Consider the following 16,919-nt stretch of genomic DNA (forward strand, 5'->3'; position numbering starts at 1 on the left):
TGTTGAAATTCAACGTTTTACTGCGTGGGAAATTCCAAAACTACGCAAATTTTTATTAACACCTAACACAATTCTTGGACACATGAATAAATCTGACATGAAAATACTGTCCGGGTCACACAAAGGATTCGAATAATCACACAATTAATTGGATTGACAATGACAAACATTTATTCCGAAACCCACGAAATGAAGATTTAAAACAAAATTCCTACAATAAAGGCAAATCTTTGTTTGTACAAACTACCCCGCACCAGACGTTCGACAAATAAAATAAGAAAATCTTAAAATTACTTACGTTTTTTTGTCTTTTAATAATCATAGACCAAGAGCCACTGACCAATTTTAGGTTGTAATTTCAAATTTCCACAGTAAATCCTATATACCTACTGAATATTATATAAATCACTTCTGGCAGCCCTCTGTGACCGGAGTAAACTACCTCTGCCAGAAAAAGATTCCATCACTAACAGGCTGTCAGAGCGAAAAACGTGCCCGTGCGAGAGACAACTATATGGCAACCTGCAGGTTAAAGAGAGAACACATATACGCAGGTGTATAAACAAAGGGTGGGGATCTCCTAACCATTTCGGGTGTTGTAGCGATCTCGGTATTCGTGTACGAATATTTTTGAACTGCAGTTGGGTATTTATCTGTGCATTGATTTTACTCTCAAACTAAATATTTATCGCGTGCTTCTATCAACAATTAGGAGGGACGCAAATGTTCTGAAAAAAATTATATGAATACAGAATGCTATCCAAAATAATATGACTAATATTTTAACCAAAAATGAATCCTTACCCTCTTTACAATTTTAGGGTAGTTTACCCCGACCACAGAGGGCTGCCGAAAGTGACTTTTTTCTGCAAAAAATTATTATAATAAAGACAAACTACGTCTTCAACTAATCAAATCAGGAGGACTACCCGAATGGCGTAAGGAATCGTACACGCTTTCCAACCGTCGCGCACCAGCTAGCCTCGTTTTTTAGTTGAATCCCCGTATTTAACAGAACACCATTTCTCTAATTAAATAATCCCCTTCCTCAAATTTTTTTATAAACCGTGCCAATCTTAAATTAGACTTAATAGCACCAGCTTCGACAGGACGCGTCGGTCGCGCACCCCTTACGCCAAAAATAACGCACTCATCGCAAACCTCTGCGATAAGAACACGTGCGCTAATTAAATCTCGTCTGATAAGACTCCTTATCAGATAACGCCTTTTATAAAGTACGCAAACTTGACCAGATATCCCCACATTAAAGCATCTTAACTAACTTTAATGGATTAGAATAGCGATCAAATTCAAACAAAAAAATAATACACAATTACAAACAATTCAAAATAGGAACCATAATACTGAGACAGAAATTCAAGTAAAATAAACCAAACTTGTGCTTATTCGTAAATAAATATTTTCAAATACAGGGTGTCTCGTCATTATTTTTGGTGTTGAGGCCGAAAGAACGTCTACATGACGTTGTTACACAACAAGATTATAAGATCTACCTTTGTAATTCATTTACACTACAGTAGGAAGTCGCTGGTCACACTTAACGGATCGGATAAACCAAGGAGATCCGATTTCTTAACACATCCACCAATAACACTTCACGAAAGCTGGTATTTCTAATTTCTATACTGCCATACAGAAATTCAAATCTTGATCTCAAGTGTGGTACCTACACCACATGTAAGTTGGATCTCCTCGACAGTAAACAATTGAAATTAAAATTGTATACAAAAAAACCTAAATACCACAATGGAAACTCATATTTAGTTTTAATTAACTACCTTCAAATAAAATTAAATCAATTCGTACAGGAAACGGCAGCATTTACTCTCCCGGACCCGAATACGACGACCCCGCCAACTGCGCCCCCGAAGACGAACAGTACGGATCCCAATACGGCGGATACAATGCACCGTACGATCAATATGGTAGTCGCGGTTCCATTGGACGCCGCTCAATGGGTTCGTTACGCTTACAACCTGGCAACACCAGCCCCGAACCTCCACCACCGCCGCCACGCAATCACGACCAATCATTCAACGATTCCAAAGATAGTAACGAAATCTCAGAAGCCGAATGTGATCGAGACCAGCTCATTAATAGTCGCAATTACGGAGGTAAGCCGCGCTCAGTTTGCGACACCAATTATTTCTGTTGCTTCAAATTTTGCTTATAGTGGGGCTTGATTTAGTAAAGAAATTACTCAATTGTTTTCGTCACATTACGTTTACAATAAGAGAATATGCTTTCGCAGTTATTTTTCATCTGTTCAATTTTTGTTTTCAGAAAAGGAAGAGGGTAAGTGCTTGTGTAATCATCGTCCTCTTTTTAACTTATAATCGCACACCACATTTAAAGCATGTATTCGTTTGCAAGTGATCAAATTAATCGCATGATTTTGTTTAGTTTGCATTACTCATACATAATATATATATTTTGTGTTGACCTGACATGATTATTGTCTCGTGGTCGTGTAGTTAAATGTGACTTAATTTTCAGTAATGAGAGGTAGTACAAAGGATGGCATGTCCCACGAAGAAATGCGCAAACTGATTGAGAGGTTAGTAGCGCCCCCCCAGTAGGTATCACTACTACTATCGATATTTAAAACCAAATTCATTATCGAAAAGTGTCTCAGATGTTAATTTAGAGTTACTAACTTTTTATATCCATTTCATGAACTCCTCTCAAACAGGAAATCGTAAGTTTCAGTTAAAATAATGCATGGCTTTCATATGCACATTGGATTAAATGACAACAGCGAAATTTTACATTTTACGCAAGATGATGTGGCAACATCTACCTATACAGTCAACTCTCATACTATAGCCAACTCGAAGGTAGATGACTGCTACTCAATCAGGCGTTTGGCGTTATTATTGACTCTATATTATGTAATATAGGGAAACATTTACCAATAATATTTCGCATGCGTTTTCGTGTGTCTAACAATACTAAGAGCAAGATTGCTAAATTAGGTATTTTATGAAGCAAATAATCCTAGATCTCAATCTACGGATGGTCTTTCACTAAATCTCCACATACTCCTGTGATTGTAATTCAGGATACAAATGCTGGCAGAAATATTTTTCTGGACGACCATTTGGAGTGGAGTTTCAGAGTGGACCAATTTTTTATTCGACTATTAGCGATCCACACGTCGCTCTTGTCGCTGAGAAAAAAATTCAAAAACGTAAATTTGATTATCACAAGTAAATGACCTTTAAATTAAGAGCGGGATTATTTGCTTCAAAGACAAATGTAATGAACATCAAAGCGATATAGAACCGCTATACTTTTTAGAAACGAAGCAGGGCACCAAACCACCAGTCTCAACGGGGGACTCACAACCTACGATACTGTGGCAGTGTAATCTGTAAACCCCCAACGAGATTATTATTACAACGTTTTGTGACGTCGTCGATCCCTAATCGATCATGTCACGAAACCGCACCGAGTGTTTATAAAAATATTTGCGACATCGTTTTTGGAGACTGACATTTAGTTAATTTTTTATACGCTACGCTAATTTTTAATTCCGCCACAAATTTCGTACCGTTTGTACTGATATTTTTATAAATACTCGAAATTTTTTTTTTATCGCGTATTAACCAAAAAATAGATTGGATATTAAGAAAGAAACACATTTTGCCAGTAGGTTTTTTTTTGTTTTTAATTTAGTTATGTACATTGGCTCAATGTGTCATGTGATATTTTGAGGTTTGTGACTATATTGTGTTTGGCTTGTTTGGTTTTAACGAATCTGTGGTTGATCAAGTGCTCGTGCCAAAATTGATTGATCAGATTGCAGGCATAGGTGCTTTGTATAGGTATAGCTTCCTTATCGAGCTAAGGTTGTTTTATTTTCGTTAAATATAGATGTAGGATTGGCCGGTTTATGGACATTTCATGTTTTTTGATGTTTGAAGGTTGTGCAACGCCAATCGTTTCGCTTTTTTTGTGTGATATAAGCTTCACACGAATTTTTTTCTGTTGTTTGTAATTAGTATTTATATTAATACATACTACATACATATATATACTTATAAAAACGATATCAGTGTTTATATAGTTAAAATATATAATAGAAGAAGCATGCAAAATTAAGAATTCCTACTTAGTCGATACAAAAAGAACTCTCTAAATGGCGGCTCAAGTAGTGTCGACATTTTTTTTTATTTTATCCATTTGGAGTGAACCATTTTGTGTCTACTGTAATATTTGTACCCCTTTTGAATATACACAGCTTGTTCTCCCAAGATGTTTTAGAGTATACTATATAGCTTCTATGTATTTGAACATTATGGCACAATACTTCATAAGTTACAAGATAGGAAACACACGGAGAGGTGTTTACAGTTAATTATACAACATTTAATCTAACTAAGTTCCTATAGATTCCAATCCTTGTGTTTAAGAGAAATTGGTTACCCATTAAATTAAATTCCATTTTTGCCGATTGACAAAAATTGGCGCGCAAATTTAGTTGAGGAGCCATAGTGTAGATGTAATTGTAAGTGTGCGATTATATAATCTTAGCTGTAAGTTAGTGGATTTTCAAAAATGTTATTATCAAAATTCTTCAAGCTTCCAATATGTAATACCTATACTTCTAGCAATATTTTTATTACTCACACGAAAACATTTTTTATTCGCAACGTTTTTTATTCGACTTTGTGCTCTTTTGTATTGGAATTGTAAGATATTAATTCACAGTATCTGTCAAAGTGTTTGAGGTGACTGATCTTTATTCTCAGTTCACTTTTTGTTGAGGTTTAATTGATCTTTGTGCATGCCATAATATTTAGTGTAATAAGTCACCCAAATCACTTTGGCAATGTGAATTTTAACTCATTATAAATGTACCAAAGTTGTATTTCTTTACATTATTAATTAAAGACTTATTAATTTTATATGTGTACCAATTGGCAGTCGTGTCTCAAATTGCGTACGAAATGTTCAAAGCCATTTGAGGTTAAGCCTCCTTTTTTTAGTGAACAATTGAACGTCCCACACCACCTTTGTTATTGAAATAACCGAGTTTTTTTTATGAAAATGATGAATAAACTGGTTCTCTTTAAAAATGTGAAAAAAAATGTTTAGTTTATTACGAGAAAGTTAAAGAAAATGCAATTTTAAAATTTAAGATGGCAGTTACGCCTCCTGGTGGGCATTTTTAGAACTTGAAAATATTTTCCAGCGATTCTTCATGACCGATTTACCCAATAATTGTTTTTACCCCTAAGTCCAGACGCAACAATGGACGTGTATGAAAATGTACTAGACGACCTAATGGAAATAATACCCAAAGCCAAACAAACCATCATATGGGAGATTACAACGCAAAAAATGTTATGGGGGGTGGGGATCAGGAAAACAAGCTAGCGGAGCCGAGAAAAACCCACAGAAAATCGGCAACTCCCTAAAAACGGGATTGAACAAGGTTAGGAAGAAATCAACCAAATATTGTAGAACATAGAAAAAATAGTATCAAAAAGACACAAAAAAAGGAGATGAAAGACCTCCTTACTGGTGACTGATGAGATCACACACAAAAAGTATTGGGAGCAAACTAAGCTAGTGTTAATTCCCAAACCGAAGAAGCAGAAAGACGAAGAAATGAAATATACGTCAATCTGCCTGTTCGACATATTTCGAAAGATATACGACACAATTCTAAATTAGAGGTTAGTTTCGAATATAATAATTTTATTACCCAACAGTTAACAACCAATTACGGACAAACACAAGAGAGTAGTTAAAAAGAAAGGATTTAAATTATCAACTGACGTGGTTAGTGGTGACATATAAATTAAAGAAAAATAATAATAAAAATTACAAATTAAATTAGACATACATTCATGAATTTAAATTAGTACAAAATATACGCCCTTTCCTGGCAGAAGGAAGTGGAAAACAGTTCCTGCCTAGGCCAAGGAGTGGTTTTAGTGGGTAGGACAACCTGCATCGGAAGGAGGATTCTACAATTACCTTGTGCTAATAGATCGAAGGCGTTTTGTGTATAAAAGATTTTCACGCCTTCACAAAAAAAAAATGGTTATCGCCTTCAAGGCGAGTACTGTAGCGCATTTTCCATGAATTGATCAGTACCTCCCGAAAGGTCATGTAACGATCTATTTATGTGTACAAAACAAAATAAGTTGGAGCATAAATATTCTTATAAATAAGAAACTTAGAATTCCGCAGTCTGCGCATGCGCACATCTGGTGTTTAAAATATTCGATACGTTTACCTACTACAAAAATCATTGGTTAACATTTCAAAAAATATCTACAAATACGACTCTGCGCATGCGCACATCTGATTTTGACATTGTACGATATGCTTATCTTTACTAGAAAAATCTTTGGTTAAAATTTCAAAAAAATATGTCTTTAAATAAGAAAGCCGACAGTTCGCCCATGCGTACATCTAATTTTTAGAATAATACGATATATATGCTTGTCTTTACTTATTGGAAGAAACTTTGGTTAAAATTTCGACAAAATATCTATAAATAGTTCTGCGCATGCGCACATATGATTTTTACAATGTGATGTGGTTAAAATGTCAAAAAAATATCCATAAATAAGAAAGATGACATTGCGCACGCGCACATTAGTCGTCAAGATTTTTCTTGGTCGAGGTGCCAGAGCTATAGCCTATAAGATACCGAATACAAAAAGAACACTAAAAAATCTGTAGGAGTAGTTACGGACTCGGATGGAGGGACTGAGGAAGTGGTCTTCCAGCATGAGTTGGAAAATGCAAACCAAGGCTTTTGCACCACCAGAAAGTCTGAAAACTTTTGATTTGGTGTATTCAGATGGTCTGAAAGTGCAAGACTGTCACATGGGTAAGGAATAGCACTCTGGTGAGTTGGGTTATCACAGCCCTACCATCATGAAAATAGCCGCATAAGTGGAAAACGTTTGTGGCGTGACTTATGGTACTTCGGAGAAGCTGTAGTCGTCAAGGATGCAGAGGAACGTTGCAAACACAAGTTCTCATCTTACTATTCCTTCCCAATTGGACAATTTATAATGTCCACTAGCACAGGAATAACTGGCGATGAGAAAATTGATTGCCATGAAGCGTTTGGAAAAAACAACTTTTCAGGGGAAATAATTCGAAACATTGTTTTATGAATATTGTTTCTTTATGATGTATGGAATTGTACATAAATGCAATAAGGTTGCTCGGCCATTTTGCCATTGCTACACACGATACATTTGTGAAATACATGTGAGGTCTTTTGTTTGGCTACTATAAACGTCAATCGTACAAGCACACATTTCTAACACGCTTTCCCCCGCAGTAGTAGACACACTCATAAATACATAATAAATACTATTTACAATGAACAACAAAAATAACTTAAATAATACTTAGTGAAAATCACTTGCATGGCATAATTAAACTACTTTGATCATTAATTAGAAAATGATAAATAAAGCTGGCTTTGCCTCTGTTGGCTTGCGGGCGTGAATTACGGATTGGGTCACGCAGTAAAATATCGCCGAAGATCGTCGCCAAAGTTTTCGGATCCGTGCCGTTTTCGTTGGAATACTTTAGGAGCTCCTGCAAAAACATGCACAGGTACAAAAAGACGTTACGATCCAGGTCGGACATTTTCTGCATGACTATCTGTTTGCAATTTTGGTAATTCGACGCCGCCGCTATGCAGGTGTCGTGTAAGTGATATGGAATTATTGGATCCCTCGTGTAGGAGAGGAACAAAAGGAGAGCTTCTGCGACCGCGTGAATGCTTCCAGCTGAAATTCGTTAAGGATTATATGGTGATAACTAGAGACACCCCCTCCACCCTCTGGGATACACACAAATAATAAATCACATATGTAAATACAACACATTCCACGTTATAAATGGCTACGATTGGTTAGTTAAATTCAAATAAAATCCACCTATCTCATTGGGGAACAAAATCAAGTACCTGGAATAACGAAAAAGGCTATCAGGGATACTATGCACCTGTAGAGAAAGTGGAGACTAAAGCCAAAAATTACCCATTCCATTGGATGTACGTAACATGGCTCTAGTGTGGTGGCAACGAACTAAAACACAAGGGAATCGGATGAAACTAAACCGAGGACAACAATGTCCACATCCCCCACGGCGGCCCTTGAGAGACTAAACCTATCACGAACGTGATGCAGATGTATTCATCACACTCATCATTGTTTAATATCTGTTCTCTGATTGGTGGTACATTCTGGAGGAGTGGAAGTATCTCCATTCTACTATAATATAAATCCAATTTAAAGGATACGTATCGGATCCATGGATCCCAGATCTAACCAATCGCGAATTCGGATAATTTCCTCGTGCAGGGCGGTACTCTCAAACAATTCGCGGGTTTTAAGACCGTTCCTGTACAAATGGTCAACTAAAAGCCATAGCTCTCTTGGTATCGAATACAGGATGGAGCTTTGTTGATTTTCCTAAAACTTGAAAATTACGCGCAGGGAAAATCAATAGGTACAAGGTTAGTACAGCATGTTTGAATTGGTCCGGCGTAAGTTGCAGTAACGGAACTGGAGCTCGACTCAGTGTGGCAATTGATGTAGTAAAACAGGATCTCTGACACTCCCCTGATACTGTGATGAACATGTCTTTCCCTCCAATTAAATGTAACACCAAAATATCGTATATGCTTTCCAGTGGCTGCTCTAGATTTACAATGAGCCGCAAATCGCATTTCTCTCCTACAAAGAACATGATGATTCACCTGCTAAGACTATTCTCCATTCATTATATGAAGGTAGTAGATGGCGCTGTGTTTGAAGATCGACACACACAGGAAAAATATAAAACGGCACAAAATTTGAAAAATATACATATAAATCAAACGATATCACGCTTGGATCTTTGAAAATGACAGCTAATGACAATTCGACTGTTTAGTTCGTAACTGAAACTTTTAAAAGACAGAATTCGTCACTCGTTTTATATTTCAGGGTAATACTGACTCGTGTTTTAACCAATCACAGTGAAGGTCAAACTGTCCCTATGCTTTCTACCGCTACCTTCTTAAAATGAATAGCGTATAAGTACAATACCTGGTTTGATACAGCCCGAGAACGGCGTTATGCTTAGCCACTCTTTGCAGTAGCTAACGTCATCCAATTTTTTGATAAACTCAAATTCAGCAAGAACCTGCCCGGTATTGGCGATAATAATCTCCCTATGTTGTGGTTCGCGAAACTTCACCGTGTCAAAAATAACCTCGCTCTGATCCACAGTAACTTGTGGCAAGAATTCGTTTTCTAACTTATCCATCTTTTTCAGCACCTCCTCGTGAACCTTTCTGTACTTATTCTGATCGACGACGCAAATTTCTGACTTGAACAAAGCGCTCACTGGCTTGTGATCGCTTATTTTTAAATCCATATGACTACGATACGCCAGTTGGTGTATCCCTTTGCCTTTCCACAAAATCCTATCGGTCCAAGCCGGAGCCCGCGCCTTCTCGCTGGTATCGTACACGTCCGAATTTAAGTCGAACTTGTAAGTGGGCTGAAAAGTGATATCGCCCTCGGTGTAATCCTAAAAAACGTGTTATTTCTCACCATCTAGCGGAGAAATGTTACCTGTAGCACTTTGCTTAGATCTTTCTGTTGATTGAGTTGATCGGCGAGAAGCACGGACGCCAAGTCGTCGCTTGCCAAGTACTTTTTCACTTGAAAAGCGCTCTGCTCCGTGATTCGATAATTTAAGTCACCTAGCCAGTAAACCTGACTGAAATTGGTCCGCGGTTATATACACCACAACAGATAAAGCGACGGGCACTTACTCATGCTCTTTAATGGTGTACGGATGCCGTCGAAAGTTTGCTCTCTGATTAATATCATTATAATCTTGATTTCTTCTTTCGACTTCTTCCACGCCTGCGGCGAGATGTGCGTTGACAAAACACAGGGAAGTATTGTGTAACTCCAATCGAACCGCTACACCCCCTTTGTTACCCTGCAATACGAAAACTCACATTTTCCGTGTTCATTTTCAGAGTTGAAAAAGATGCCAAACAACAAAAAGTGCGGTTTGCGACTTATAAACAAGGAAAATGAATGTGCTTCCTGTATTTCAAACGTTCTATTTTTGTTATAGAGATAAAATGAAGATTAATGCGGTTACAGTGGAAGGATATCGTATCTGCCCTTCCCATGTACATAGTGTTCATTAGAAACCTCTGGTAATAACAGTTTGCAGTCGGTGTTATTTAGCACAAGGCAGACGGGATGTCTAGATCTTTAGTGAAGTTTGACTTGATCCATTAAAAATTCCTGTACAGCATGGTCTCCTCTTCTTCCTACGTGTTTTTCAAACCATAATGATATACTGTCAGGAGACTTTGGGGATGTTTCAGGTTGTAAGAAGGTAAACAAACTAAGTGTCCCTCCCGCGCCCAAAGCAGATGAGTCAAGCACATGGGGTTTCTCGAAAAACCTTAATTGTTTTGCAGTTTGTTTCTAACTGGTTCCGAAAGGTTTTTGAATAATTAAATCGCCTAATTCCTGCAGACTGTTTCTCCACACACTGCTGAGTGGCGAATTCCATATTTTTACAACTTAAAATGTGAGTAGGTAGTTCAGAATTTATTAGTGAAGCGTTAAAAGTTTTGTACCGAACCAGGATTCGAACCAAAGACCCCCGGTACCATAGTCGAGCTTCAACTCCACTGCGCCACACGGTTACTTTCACGTTCAAAAATTTCCAGCTACCAACATTTGTGGCAGTTACTTAAAAACCTACATCAAAGGTGTTAGTTCCATCCTTCCATGTGTTACGGACATTCAAAGAAAATTGATAAGGTGAAATTTAATTAGTTTCAAGATAAGCGCGTGCCGATAAGAAAACAACAGGCTCGCAGTTTATTTCAAAGCTGCTAAATTAGGATTTTTCTTTCCACCATTTGAGAATCCTCTCTCTCAAATAAATATTATTTTATTTGTCAATAAACAATTTTGTGAATGTTGCGACCCAGATTATTCCTCATGCCAAATTTGATATTCGTGCCCAGAGGTGTTCAAAAATTCAAAATTTGTTTAAATCATTGCGCGAGTGGTAAATAATTTTTTTTTAACTGCAAGGGTGGATTTCGCCTCTTTGGTTCGGAATTGGAATTCAACTTTTATGTGAGGTTGGCAAATTTTTGGGAAAAATACCTCATCTCATTTTTTGGAAATATTTTATATACAAACACAATTTTAGAGGGAGGGAGGGCTCAGCGGTCACTTACCCCTATTTGGTTTTTTTGAACTATTTCTAAAACCAAAAAAGCACAAACCGTAACCATTAATGCACAATTCAGCACCATTGAGGCACAGTAGATACAAAAAAAATTGGTACATTGTTGCGCTAAAAAGGGGGGACTACATGAATTGGCCCAGATCCAAAACTGGATTATAGTAATGCAGACGCTTAAAATTTTTAGAACAATATAACCAACATTTTTTAGCACATCTCAATAACAAAAAAATGTGCTATTGCAACTACTATTTCTGATACCAGAAATGAATGTAGATTTTAATTTTAGGGCAACTCTTATTAGCATTCTGTATGCCTATATCCGGTAGTTTTTGAGTTATTGGCATTTTTTTAAAGAAAAATTCTTATTTGTTTATTAGGTGTGGTAGGGTTTGGAAGCAATCGTTTCGTCATAATAGTTCATAAAATAAGTACGGAAATCTTAAATGTGCTGAATTCAGAATAAAATGGGGCGTTTAGAAAAAATAGAAAATGGCACGTTTCTATTTTAAACAACCAAGATGGCGCCACCTTCCAGTATTTACAGAAGCGGCGTCATCTTGATATTATTTTATTTCAATTTGCAATATTCGATTATAGCTGTGGAAAAGTTGGCATTAAAAAATAACGCCACGTACCACAAATTAGATGGGTAATTGTGAATGCCATACAAAACTTCTTTGAAGGTATATTCAATGTTCCAGAAAAAATGTCCACCCTGTATAAGTAGGTACATAAGGGCTACTTAAACAAAACAAAAATTCATTGAATTTGTTGATTTACAAATTAGGATTTAACATTCCATCTCAGATAAGGATGCGTATAATCGCTAACGTAATGTAAAGCCGCCTACATAGATTTTTGCCCTTACCTTTAAATGTAATTTGATCTGTGAAAATAAGTAAAGGAATATTAACTCAGCCATGGAAGAGATTGCTTAAATTAGAGTACACAAAAAAGACCGGATAGTACCACAATTCGACAGGATGTGGCAGCACTTAGGTGAAACAGCTATAAATGAATAAACAATGGTAATACTAAAGAGCAATCAATTGTAACTTTTTTAAAGTAAATTTTTTGTGCAAGGGGTAAATAAGGGAAACCACGATTTGATGGCCGTCTGGCACACCTTCAAGGTATAGGCTACTTATTGCAAAAAATTCCAGGACTGTACGACAATTCCCCTGAAAGTAGTTCAAAAACTGCAGAAGTGGGACGGGCAGACAGGCGGATGGACGGACAAAACGCAATTTTTTTAAATTCTTAAAAATGCGCTAAAAATTGTTTTTCTATAAAGCAGGAGTGCCCAAACTTTTGATTTGTGAGGTCTACTTGTGTACCTCATCCATGGTATTAATATAAGTGCTAAGCCACTATGCGAACTGAAAAACTGAAGCGTTTGAATTTTGAAAAATCGCAGTAGCCCTGAAAACTTTTTCAAGAATTTCAGCAATCACTCAAAAAATTCCCTAGACTTTAAGGAGTCGATCATAAACAAAAAGCACCGACTAATCTTGAACGGTTTAAGACATTTGAATTTTTGAATACATTTTTAAAGAAAAATTCAAAAAATCTTAAATCCGTTGAATTGTCAATAAAATGGCGCATTTAGAAAAAATAGAATGTTTCTGTTTCAAAAAACCAAGACGGCGCCAACTGCCATCTTGAAATTAGTTTACTTCAAGATGGCGCCAAATTCCGGGTATTTACGGAAGCGGCGCCATCTTTAGATTATTTTATTTCAATTCGACATTCGTTTATGGCTGTGAACTAAATTCTAAGTTTCTATTTCAACTTTTAAAAACTTCTAACGAACAGACTACGTGAATCACCCTGTATACCTTACCAGTTATAATGTTATATACTAGTTTTTTTCTCATAATGCATACATACATGTGAGTCTCGATTTGAGTAATGTCTCGCATAATGTTATCAATATAAATAAATGCAATATCTATGTAAAAGAATTGTGGCACAGAGCAATATTTATTTTGCCTTATTTTTGAGTAGGCGTGGCTTCAGCCAAGGCTGCTCTACCAACTCAACCCACTATATATTTACGAATATCCAAGCCCGAACCGGGGACCCTTAGTACCGCAGTCCAGCTTCAACTGAACTGCTCCACGCGCAATTTTACGCCTGGACGGAGCCATTTTGTTAGTCACAACCATCCTAAACAAGTGACAATCAAATTTCTAAAGGAAAATAAACACATTCAAATATTCAATTGTCAAAACTGGACCCAGTTTGTTGTATAAAAACTTAATTTTATGAGTTGTATGTGTGACAGAAAAAAGGTGTATTAAATTAAATCAGGGGGAGGGATATTTATGATAACTCCATTTTCAAAAAAACCAATGTTGCCACATACAGCATAACTTCAACATTGTTTGTAGTTCACACCAAGGGACAGTTTGAGCGCTTTGTCACTAACATCGAATAATCATGTACAACTTTAATAAAATTACACGGTAATTCTGTCAAATTTTTAATTAATCTCAACCATTTATTTCGACTACAGCGCCTCATACATACCATTTTCCCTAAAATTCCGGTTCCAACTGTATCAATTGCGACATTCCTGATATACTTATAGTGACTGTTGTTGACCAGGACTTCAAGTTGCATTCCAACCAGCCTAACGTAAGCGACCGATCTATACTTCGTGTCCGGATGAATCGCGTCCATTATTGCTTTTCTACAATTAAACTGTAACATGTCGCGCGCGCACCCCTCCAGTGCAATTACCTCCACTCTGCCTCCCTAGGCGTATCGAACATCAAAAAAGCCTCCTTGCTCAGGTCGAGCTCCTGAAAGCCTATCGCGTAAACGTCGGGCGGTTCCTGGTCGACGCTCAACCAATTTTTTAACGAAATAGTGGGCGGCTGTCCATTGACGTTCCACGTTCCAACGAAAATACTAAAAAAAGTTCATCATGAGAAACACTGGCTCGTAACAAGCCCGTGCAAATTACCTGAATTCTTGCAAGTGAGTATACTCCGGCTCCTTCAGCGACAGCTGATAACGAAGGAAAGATTCGCGATTGGCTGATATACCGTGGCCTTGAGCAACTTTCTGGCGCACAATTGGCAGATCTGGAGACTAAAATGACATATTGAATTAAACGTTTTTCATTAGGTACTTGATACTCAACTATTTTCCGACTCGAACTAAGTGACTACTGTATTGTAATTACTAATTAGATACACGTGGTTAAAACGTATTTATTGTTATACAGAAGTTATTGCGGTCTAAACACCAAAAATAATGATGGAACATCCTGTATATGAGAGTATTTCAATTTTATTAAGTGTAAAGCTATGAATAAGCACAGAATTGGTTTATTCTACATGAATTTGTAATGCCTATTTTTCCTTTTAGAATTGTTAGTAATTTATCGGTTTTGTAAATTGTTTATTTAGATTTGTCTAATTGTAAAACGTGAAAATGGGTGTTAAAATGTAGGGACATCTGGCCATTTTTTATAAGTACACCTGAATATCGCAAATCTTTCACGACCAGATCATTTGGATTATTTTTTAAAAACTGTAAGTCATTTTAATATTATGGAAAAAACGAGTGGTAAAATTATAATGCTCTCAATTTTTATAAAGTTTTGATTAGTAAAATTTATAATAAACTTTAACACTTTCTTATGGAACCGCCCTGGAGCTCAATATTAAAGAGAAAATCACTGTGACAAACCGAATTCTGCTATCTTTAATAGTTTGGCCGCTAGGGGGCGCTTCTCAAACTTAGTCGATTTCTTTAATTCCCCAAAACTTAATTAAGGCAAAATCTATCTTAGAGCACTTTTTTACATCGCGAACGACAGTTTCTATACAGAGTTTAGTTTTTCTTATACGACCTTAAACTACAGTTTCACATACGGACCACCCTACGTTGGAAGTTTTTGAAAGAATCGTAAAATTTCCTAAATTTTCATGTATCACTTGTTATATTTATATTTAATATTATTTGCAACATTGTGTTTTATACATTAAAATATTTTTATTGCAGACATCATGGCGAACACAAGATGGCAGGATTACTTAAAATCACAATTTCTTGCTTTGTGATTTTCTCTTTGAGATAGAGCTCCAGACACCTAGGTCCATTTTTTCGAGATTTTTTCTCTTAAAATAAAGGGTGATTCAATAAGAAAGTGTCCAATTTGAACCACCCTGTACAATTCATATTATTTACCACAAACAAAGATTCTGTACTGTTACAGAGGCCTAGATATGCGGATAATTCAACTCGTCAGTTAGTATCCATAATACAATGGCAATACCTTAACACACAGATCAGAAATAATCCTGTGTTGACAGTAGATTCTTTTTTGTCTGTCTTACTATCACATTTGACATTATAGAAATAATCCTGTGTTGACAGTAGATTCTTTTTTGTCTGTCTGTCTTACTATCACATTTGACATTATGGAAGTATTATGTCAAAGATTTACCCTATTTTCATCTCATTGATTTAATGGAATCCTTACACATTTTAGACCAGAATTAATTGAATTATATTGTACTTACGACCAATTGCACAAAAAAAATAATCCAGGATTATTGTTTAATCCGGTATTAAGTCATTTGATTGGCTTTATATTGCAGTAGGCCGCCAATCAAATGTCAAAATTCTTGTTTAAACTCAGATTTGGCAAATAATGTAGGATTTTGATTATAATTCGTTTTCCTGCAACCGGCCGTTAATGATATAATTTTGTTTATTAATACTTTACCTTTCTCCCTTGTTAAATTATTATTACCTGATCATTCATCGTGGCTTGTTGCACGTCAATTTCAGTTTGGCTCCCACCACACGAATACTTATCCAACCAATTAAAGTTGTTTACATTAAACGACGAAACTGCAAACAAACATTACGCCACGCACTCACGTCCACCATCTTACCTTCTTTTAATCGAATAACTTCAGACGCAAAATTGGAACTTTCGAAACCAATCTCAATAACAAAATTCAATTTGAGCTTTTTATGAATGATGCTGAAAATAATATGCGTGTAACTCTCAGGAATCGGATCTGTATCTGCAATTGACATTGACAAGCGAGTATGTTTTATAAGAGAGAGCTTACCACAAGAGAAGTGCTTATCGATGGGTATTGCTCGTTCGATGGTTAAATCTGAGAAGGATTCTGGCTTCACTTTCTCGGATATGATAATAAATAACGCAAAAGTGGAATCGTGTTCGACTAATGCTAATATTCGGCTTTCATCAACCCATCCCTTTTGAGTTATCGAGGCGTTTAAATGTAGCTAAATTGGAATTATGTAAAAAAAATACATTTGCACAGAGAAGATGGGTGTTTAGTAAAGGATACTGTTCGAACTATTTCTGTACAAGAAAATTTTGCTTGTACAATACTAATAACATTTTCGTGAGTAGGTAACAACATATCTCGTTTTCAAAACACGCTTAAATGTTTACTACGTAAATGATTCATTATTCTTGACATTTTTTTATCTGTATTACATCATTTTGGAGGTTAATTACGATAATCATCTAAAGCTAACCGTGACTCTCTTCAAGTCATTCGAATATTTGGCGCCATTGCCGCCATTTTAAAAACCATTTGACTTCCGAAAATTAAATACTTTTAAGTTTT

The 16,919-nt window shown here is 36.3% G+C and overlaps 2 protein-coding genes across 52 annotated transcripts in view; one reads left to right on the forward strand and one right to left on the reverse strand.

Annotated features, from left to right (window-relative positions):
• The window catches only part of LOC116176642 (Down syndrome cell adhesion molecule-like protein Dscam2), a 62,243-nt gene extending 57,312 nt beyond the window's left edge, over positions 1-4,931 (forward strand). For 49 of the 50 annotated variants that reach the window (XM_031495341.1, XM_031495310.1, XM_031495312.1 and 46 more), the window contains 4 exons: positions 1,830-2,135; positions 2,305-2,316; positions 2,518-2,578; positions 3,322-4,931. In XM_031495341.1, coding sequence (XP_031351201.1) covers positions 1,830-2,135; positions 2,305-2,316; positions 2,518-2,578; positions 3,322-3,391 — 449 coding nt within the window. In that variant the 3' untranslated portion in view covers positions 3,392-4,931. The remainder of the gene's footprint in view (positions 1-1,829; positions 2,136-2,304; positions 2,317-2,517; positions 2,579-3,321) is intronic. The other variant, XM_031495345.1, reaches the window with a different exon arrangement.
• Positions 4,932-7,155: 2,224 nt separating this feature from the next.
• On the reverse strand, positions 7,156-16,847 carry LOC116176647 (inositol polyphosphate 5-phosphatase OCRL). 2 transcript variants are annotated; one of them, XM_031495359.1, is made up of 13 exons: positions 16,635-16,847; positions 16,389-16,569; positions 16,206-16,340; positions 16,061-16,161; positions 14,261-14,388; positions 14,035-14,205; positions 13,822-13,984; positions 9,833-10,005; positions 9,630-9,777; positions 9,099-9,585; positions 8,533-8,744; positions 8,309-8,480; positions 7,156-7,793 (listed from the first exon to the last, which is right to left on the reverse strand). In XM_031495359.1, exons 1-13 carry the CDS (start codon positions 16,707-16,709, stop codon positions 7,417-7,419), a joined length of 2,523 nt encoding a protein of 840 aa, XP_031351219.1. In that variant the 5' UTR covers positions 16,710-16,847; the 3' UTR covers positions 7,156-7,416. The 2 variants fall into 2 exon arrangements, with proteins under 2 accessions (XP_031351219.1, XP_031351220.1); XM_031495360.1 differs by lacking the exon at positions 16,635-16,847 and having other exon boundaries at positions 16,206-16,297; positions 16,389-16,523.
• Between the last annotated feature and the right edge of the window lie 72 nt (positions 16,848-16,919).

Source organism: Photinus pyralis, unplaced genomic scaffold, assembly GCF_008802855.1.
Source record: "Photinus pyralis isolate 1611_PpyrPB1 unplaced genomic scaffold, Ppyr1.3 Ppyr1.4_LG7, whole genome shotgun sequence".
NCBI lineage: Eukaryota > Metazoa > Arthropoda > Insecta > Coleoptera > Lampyridae > Photinus > Photinus pyralis.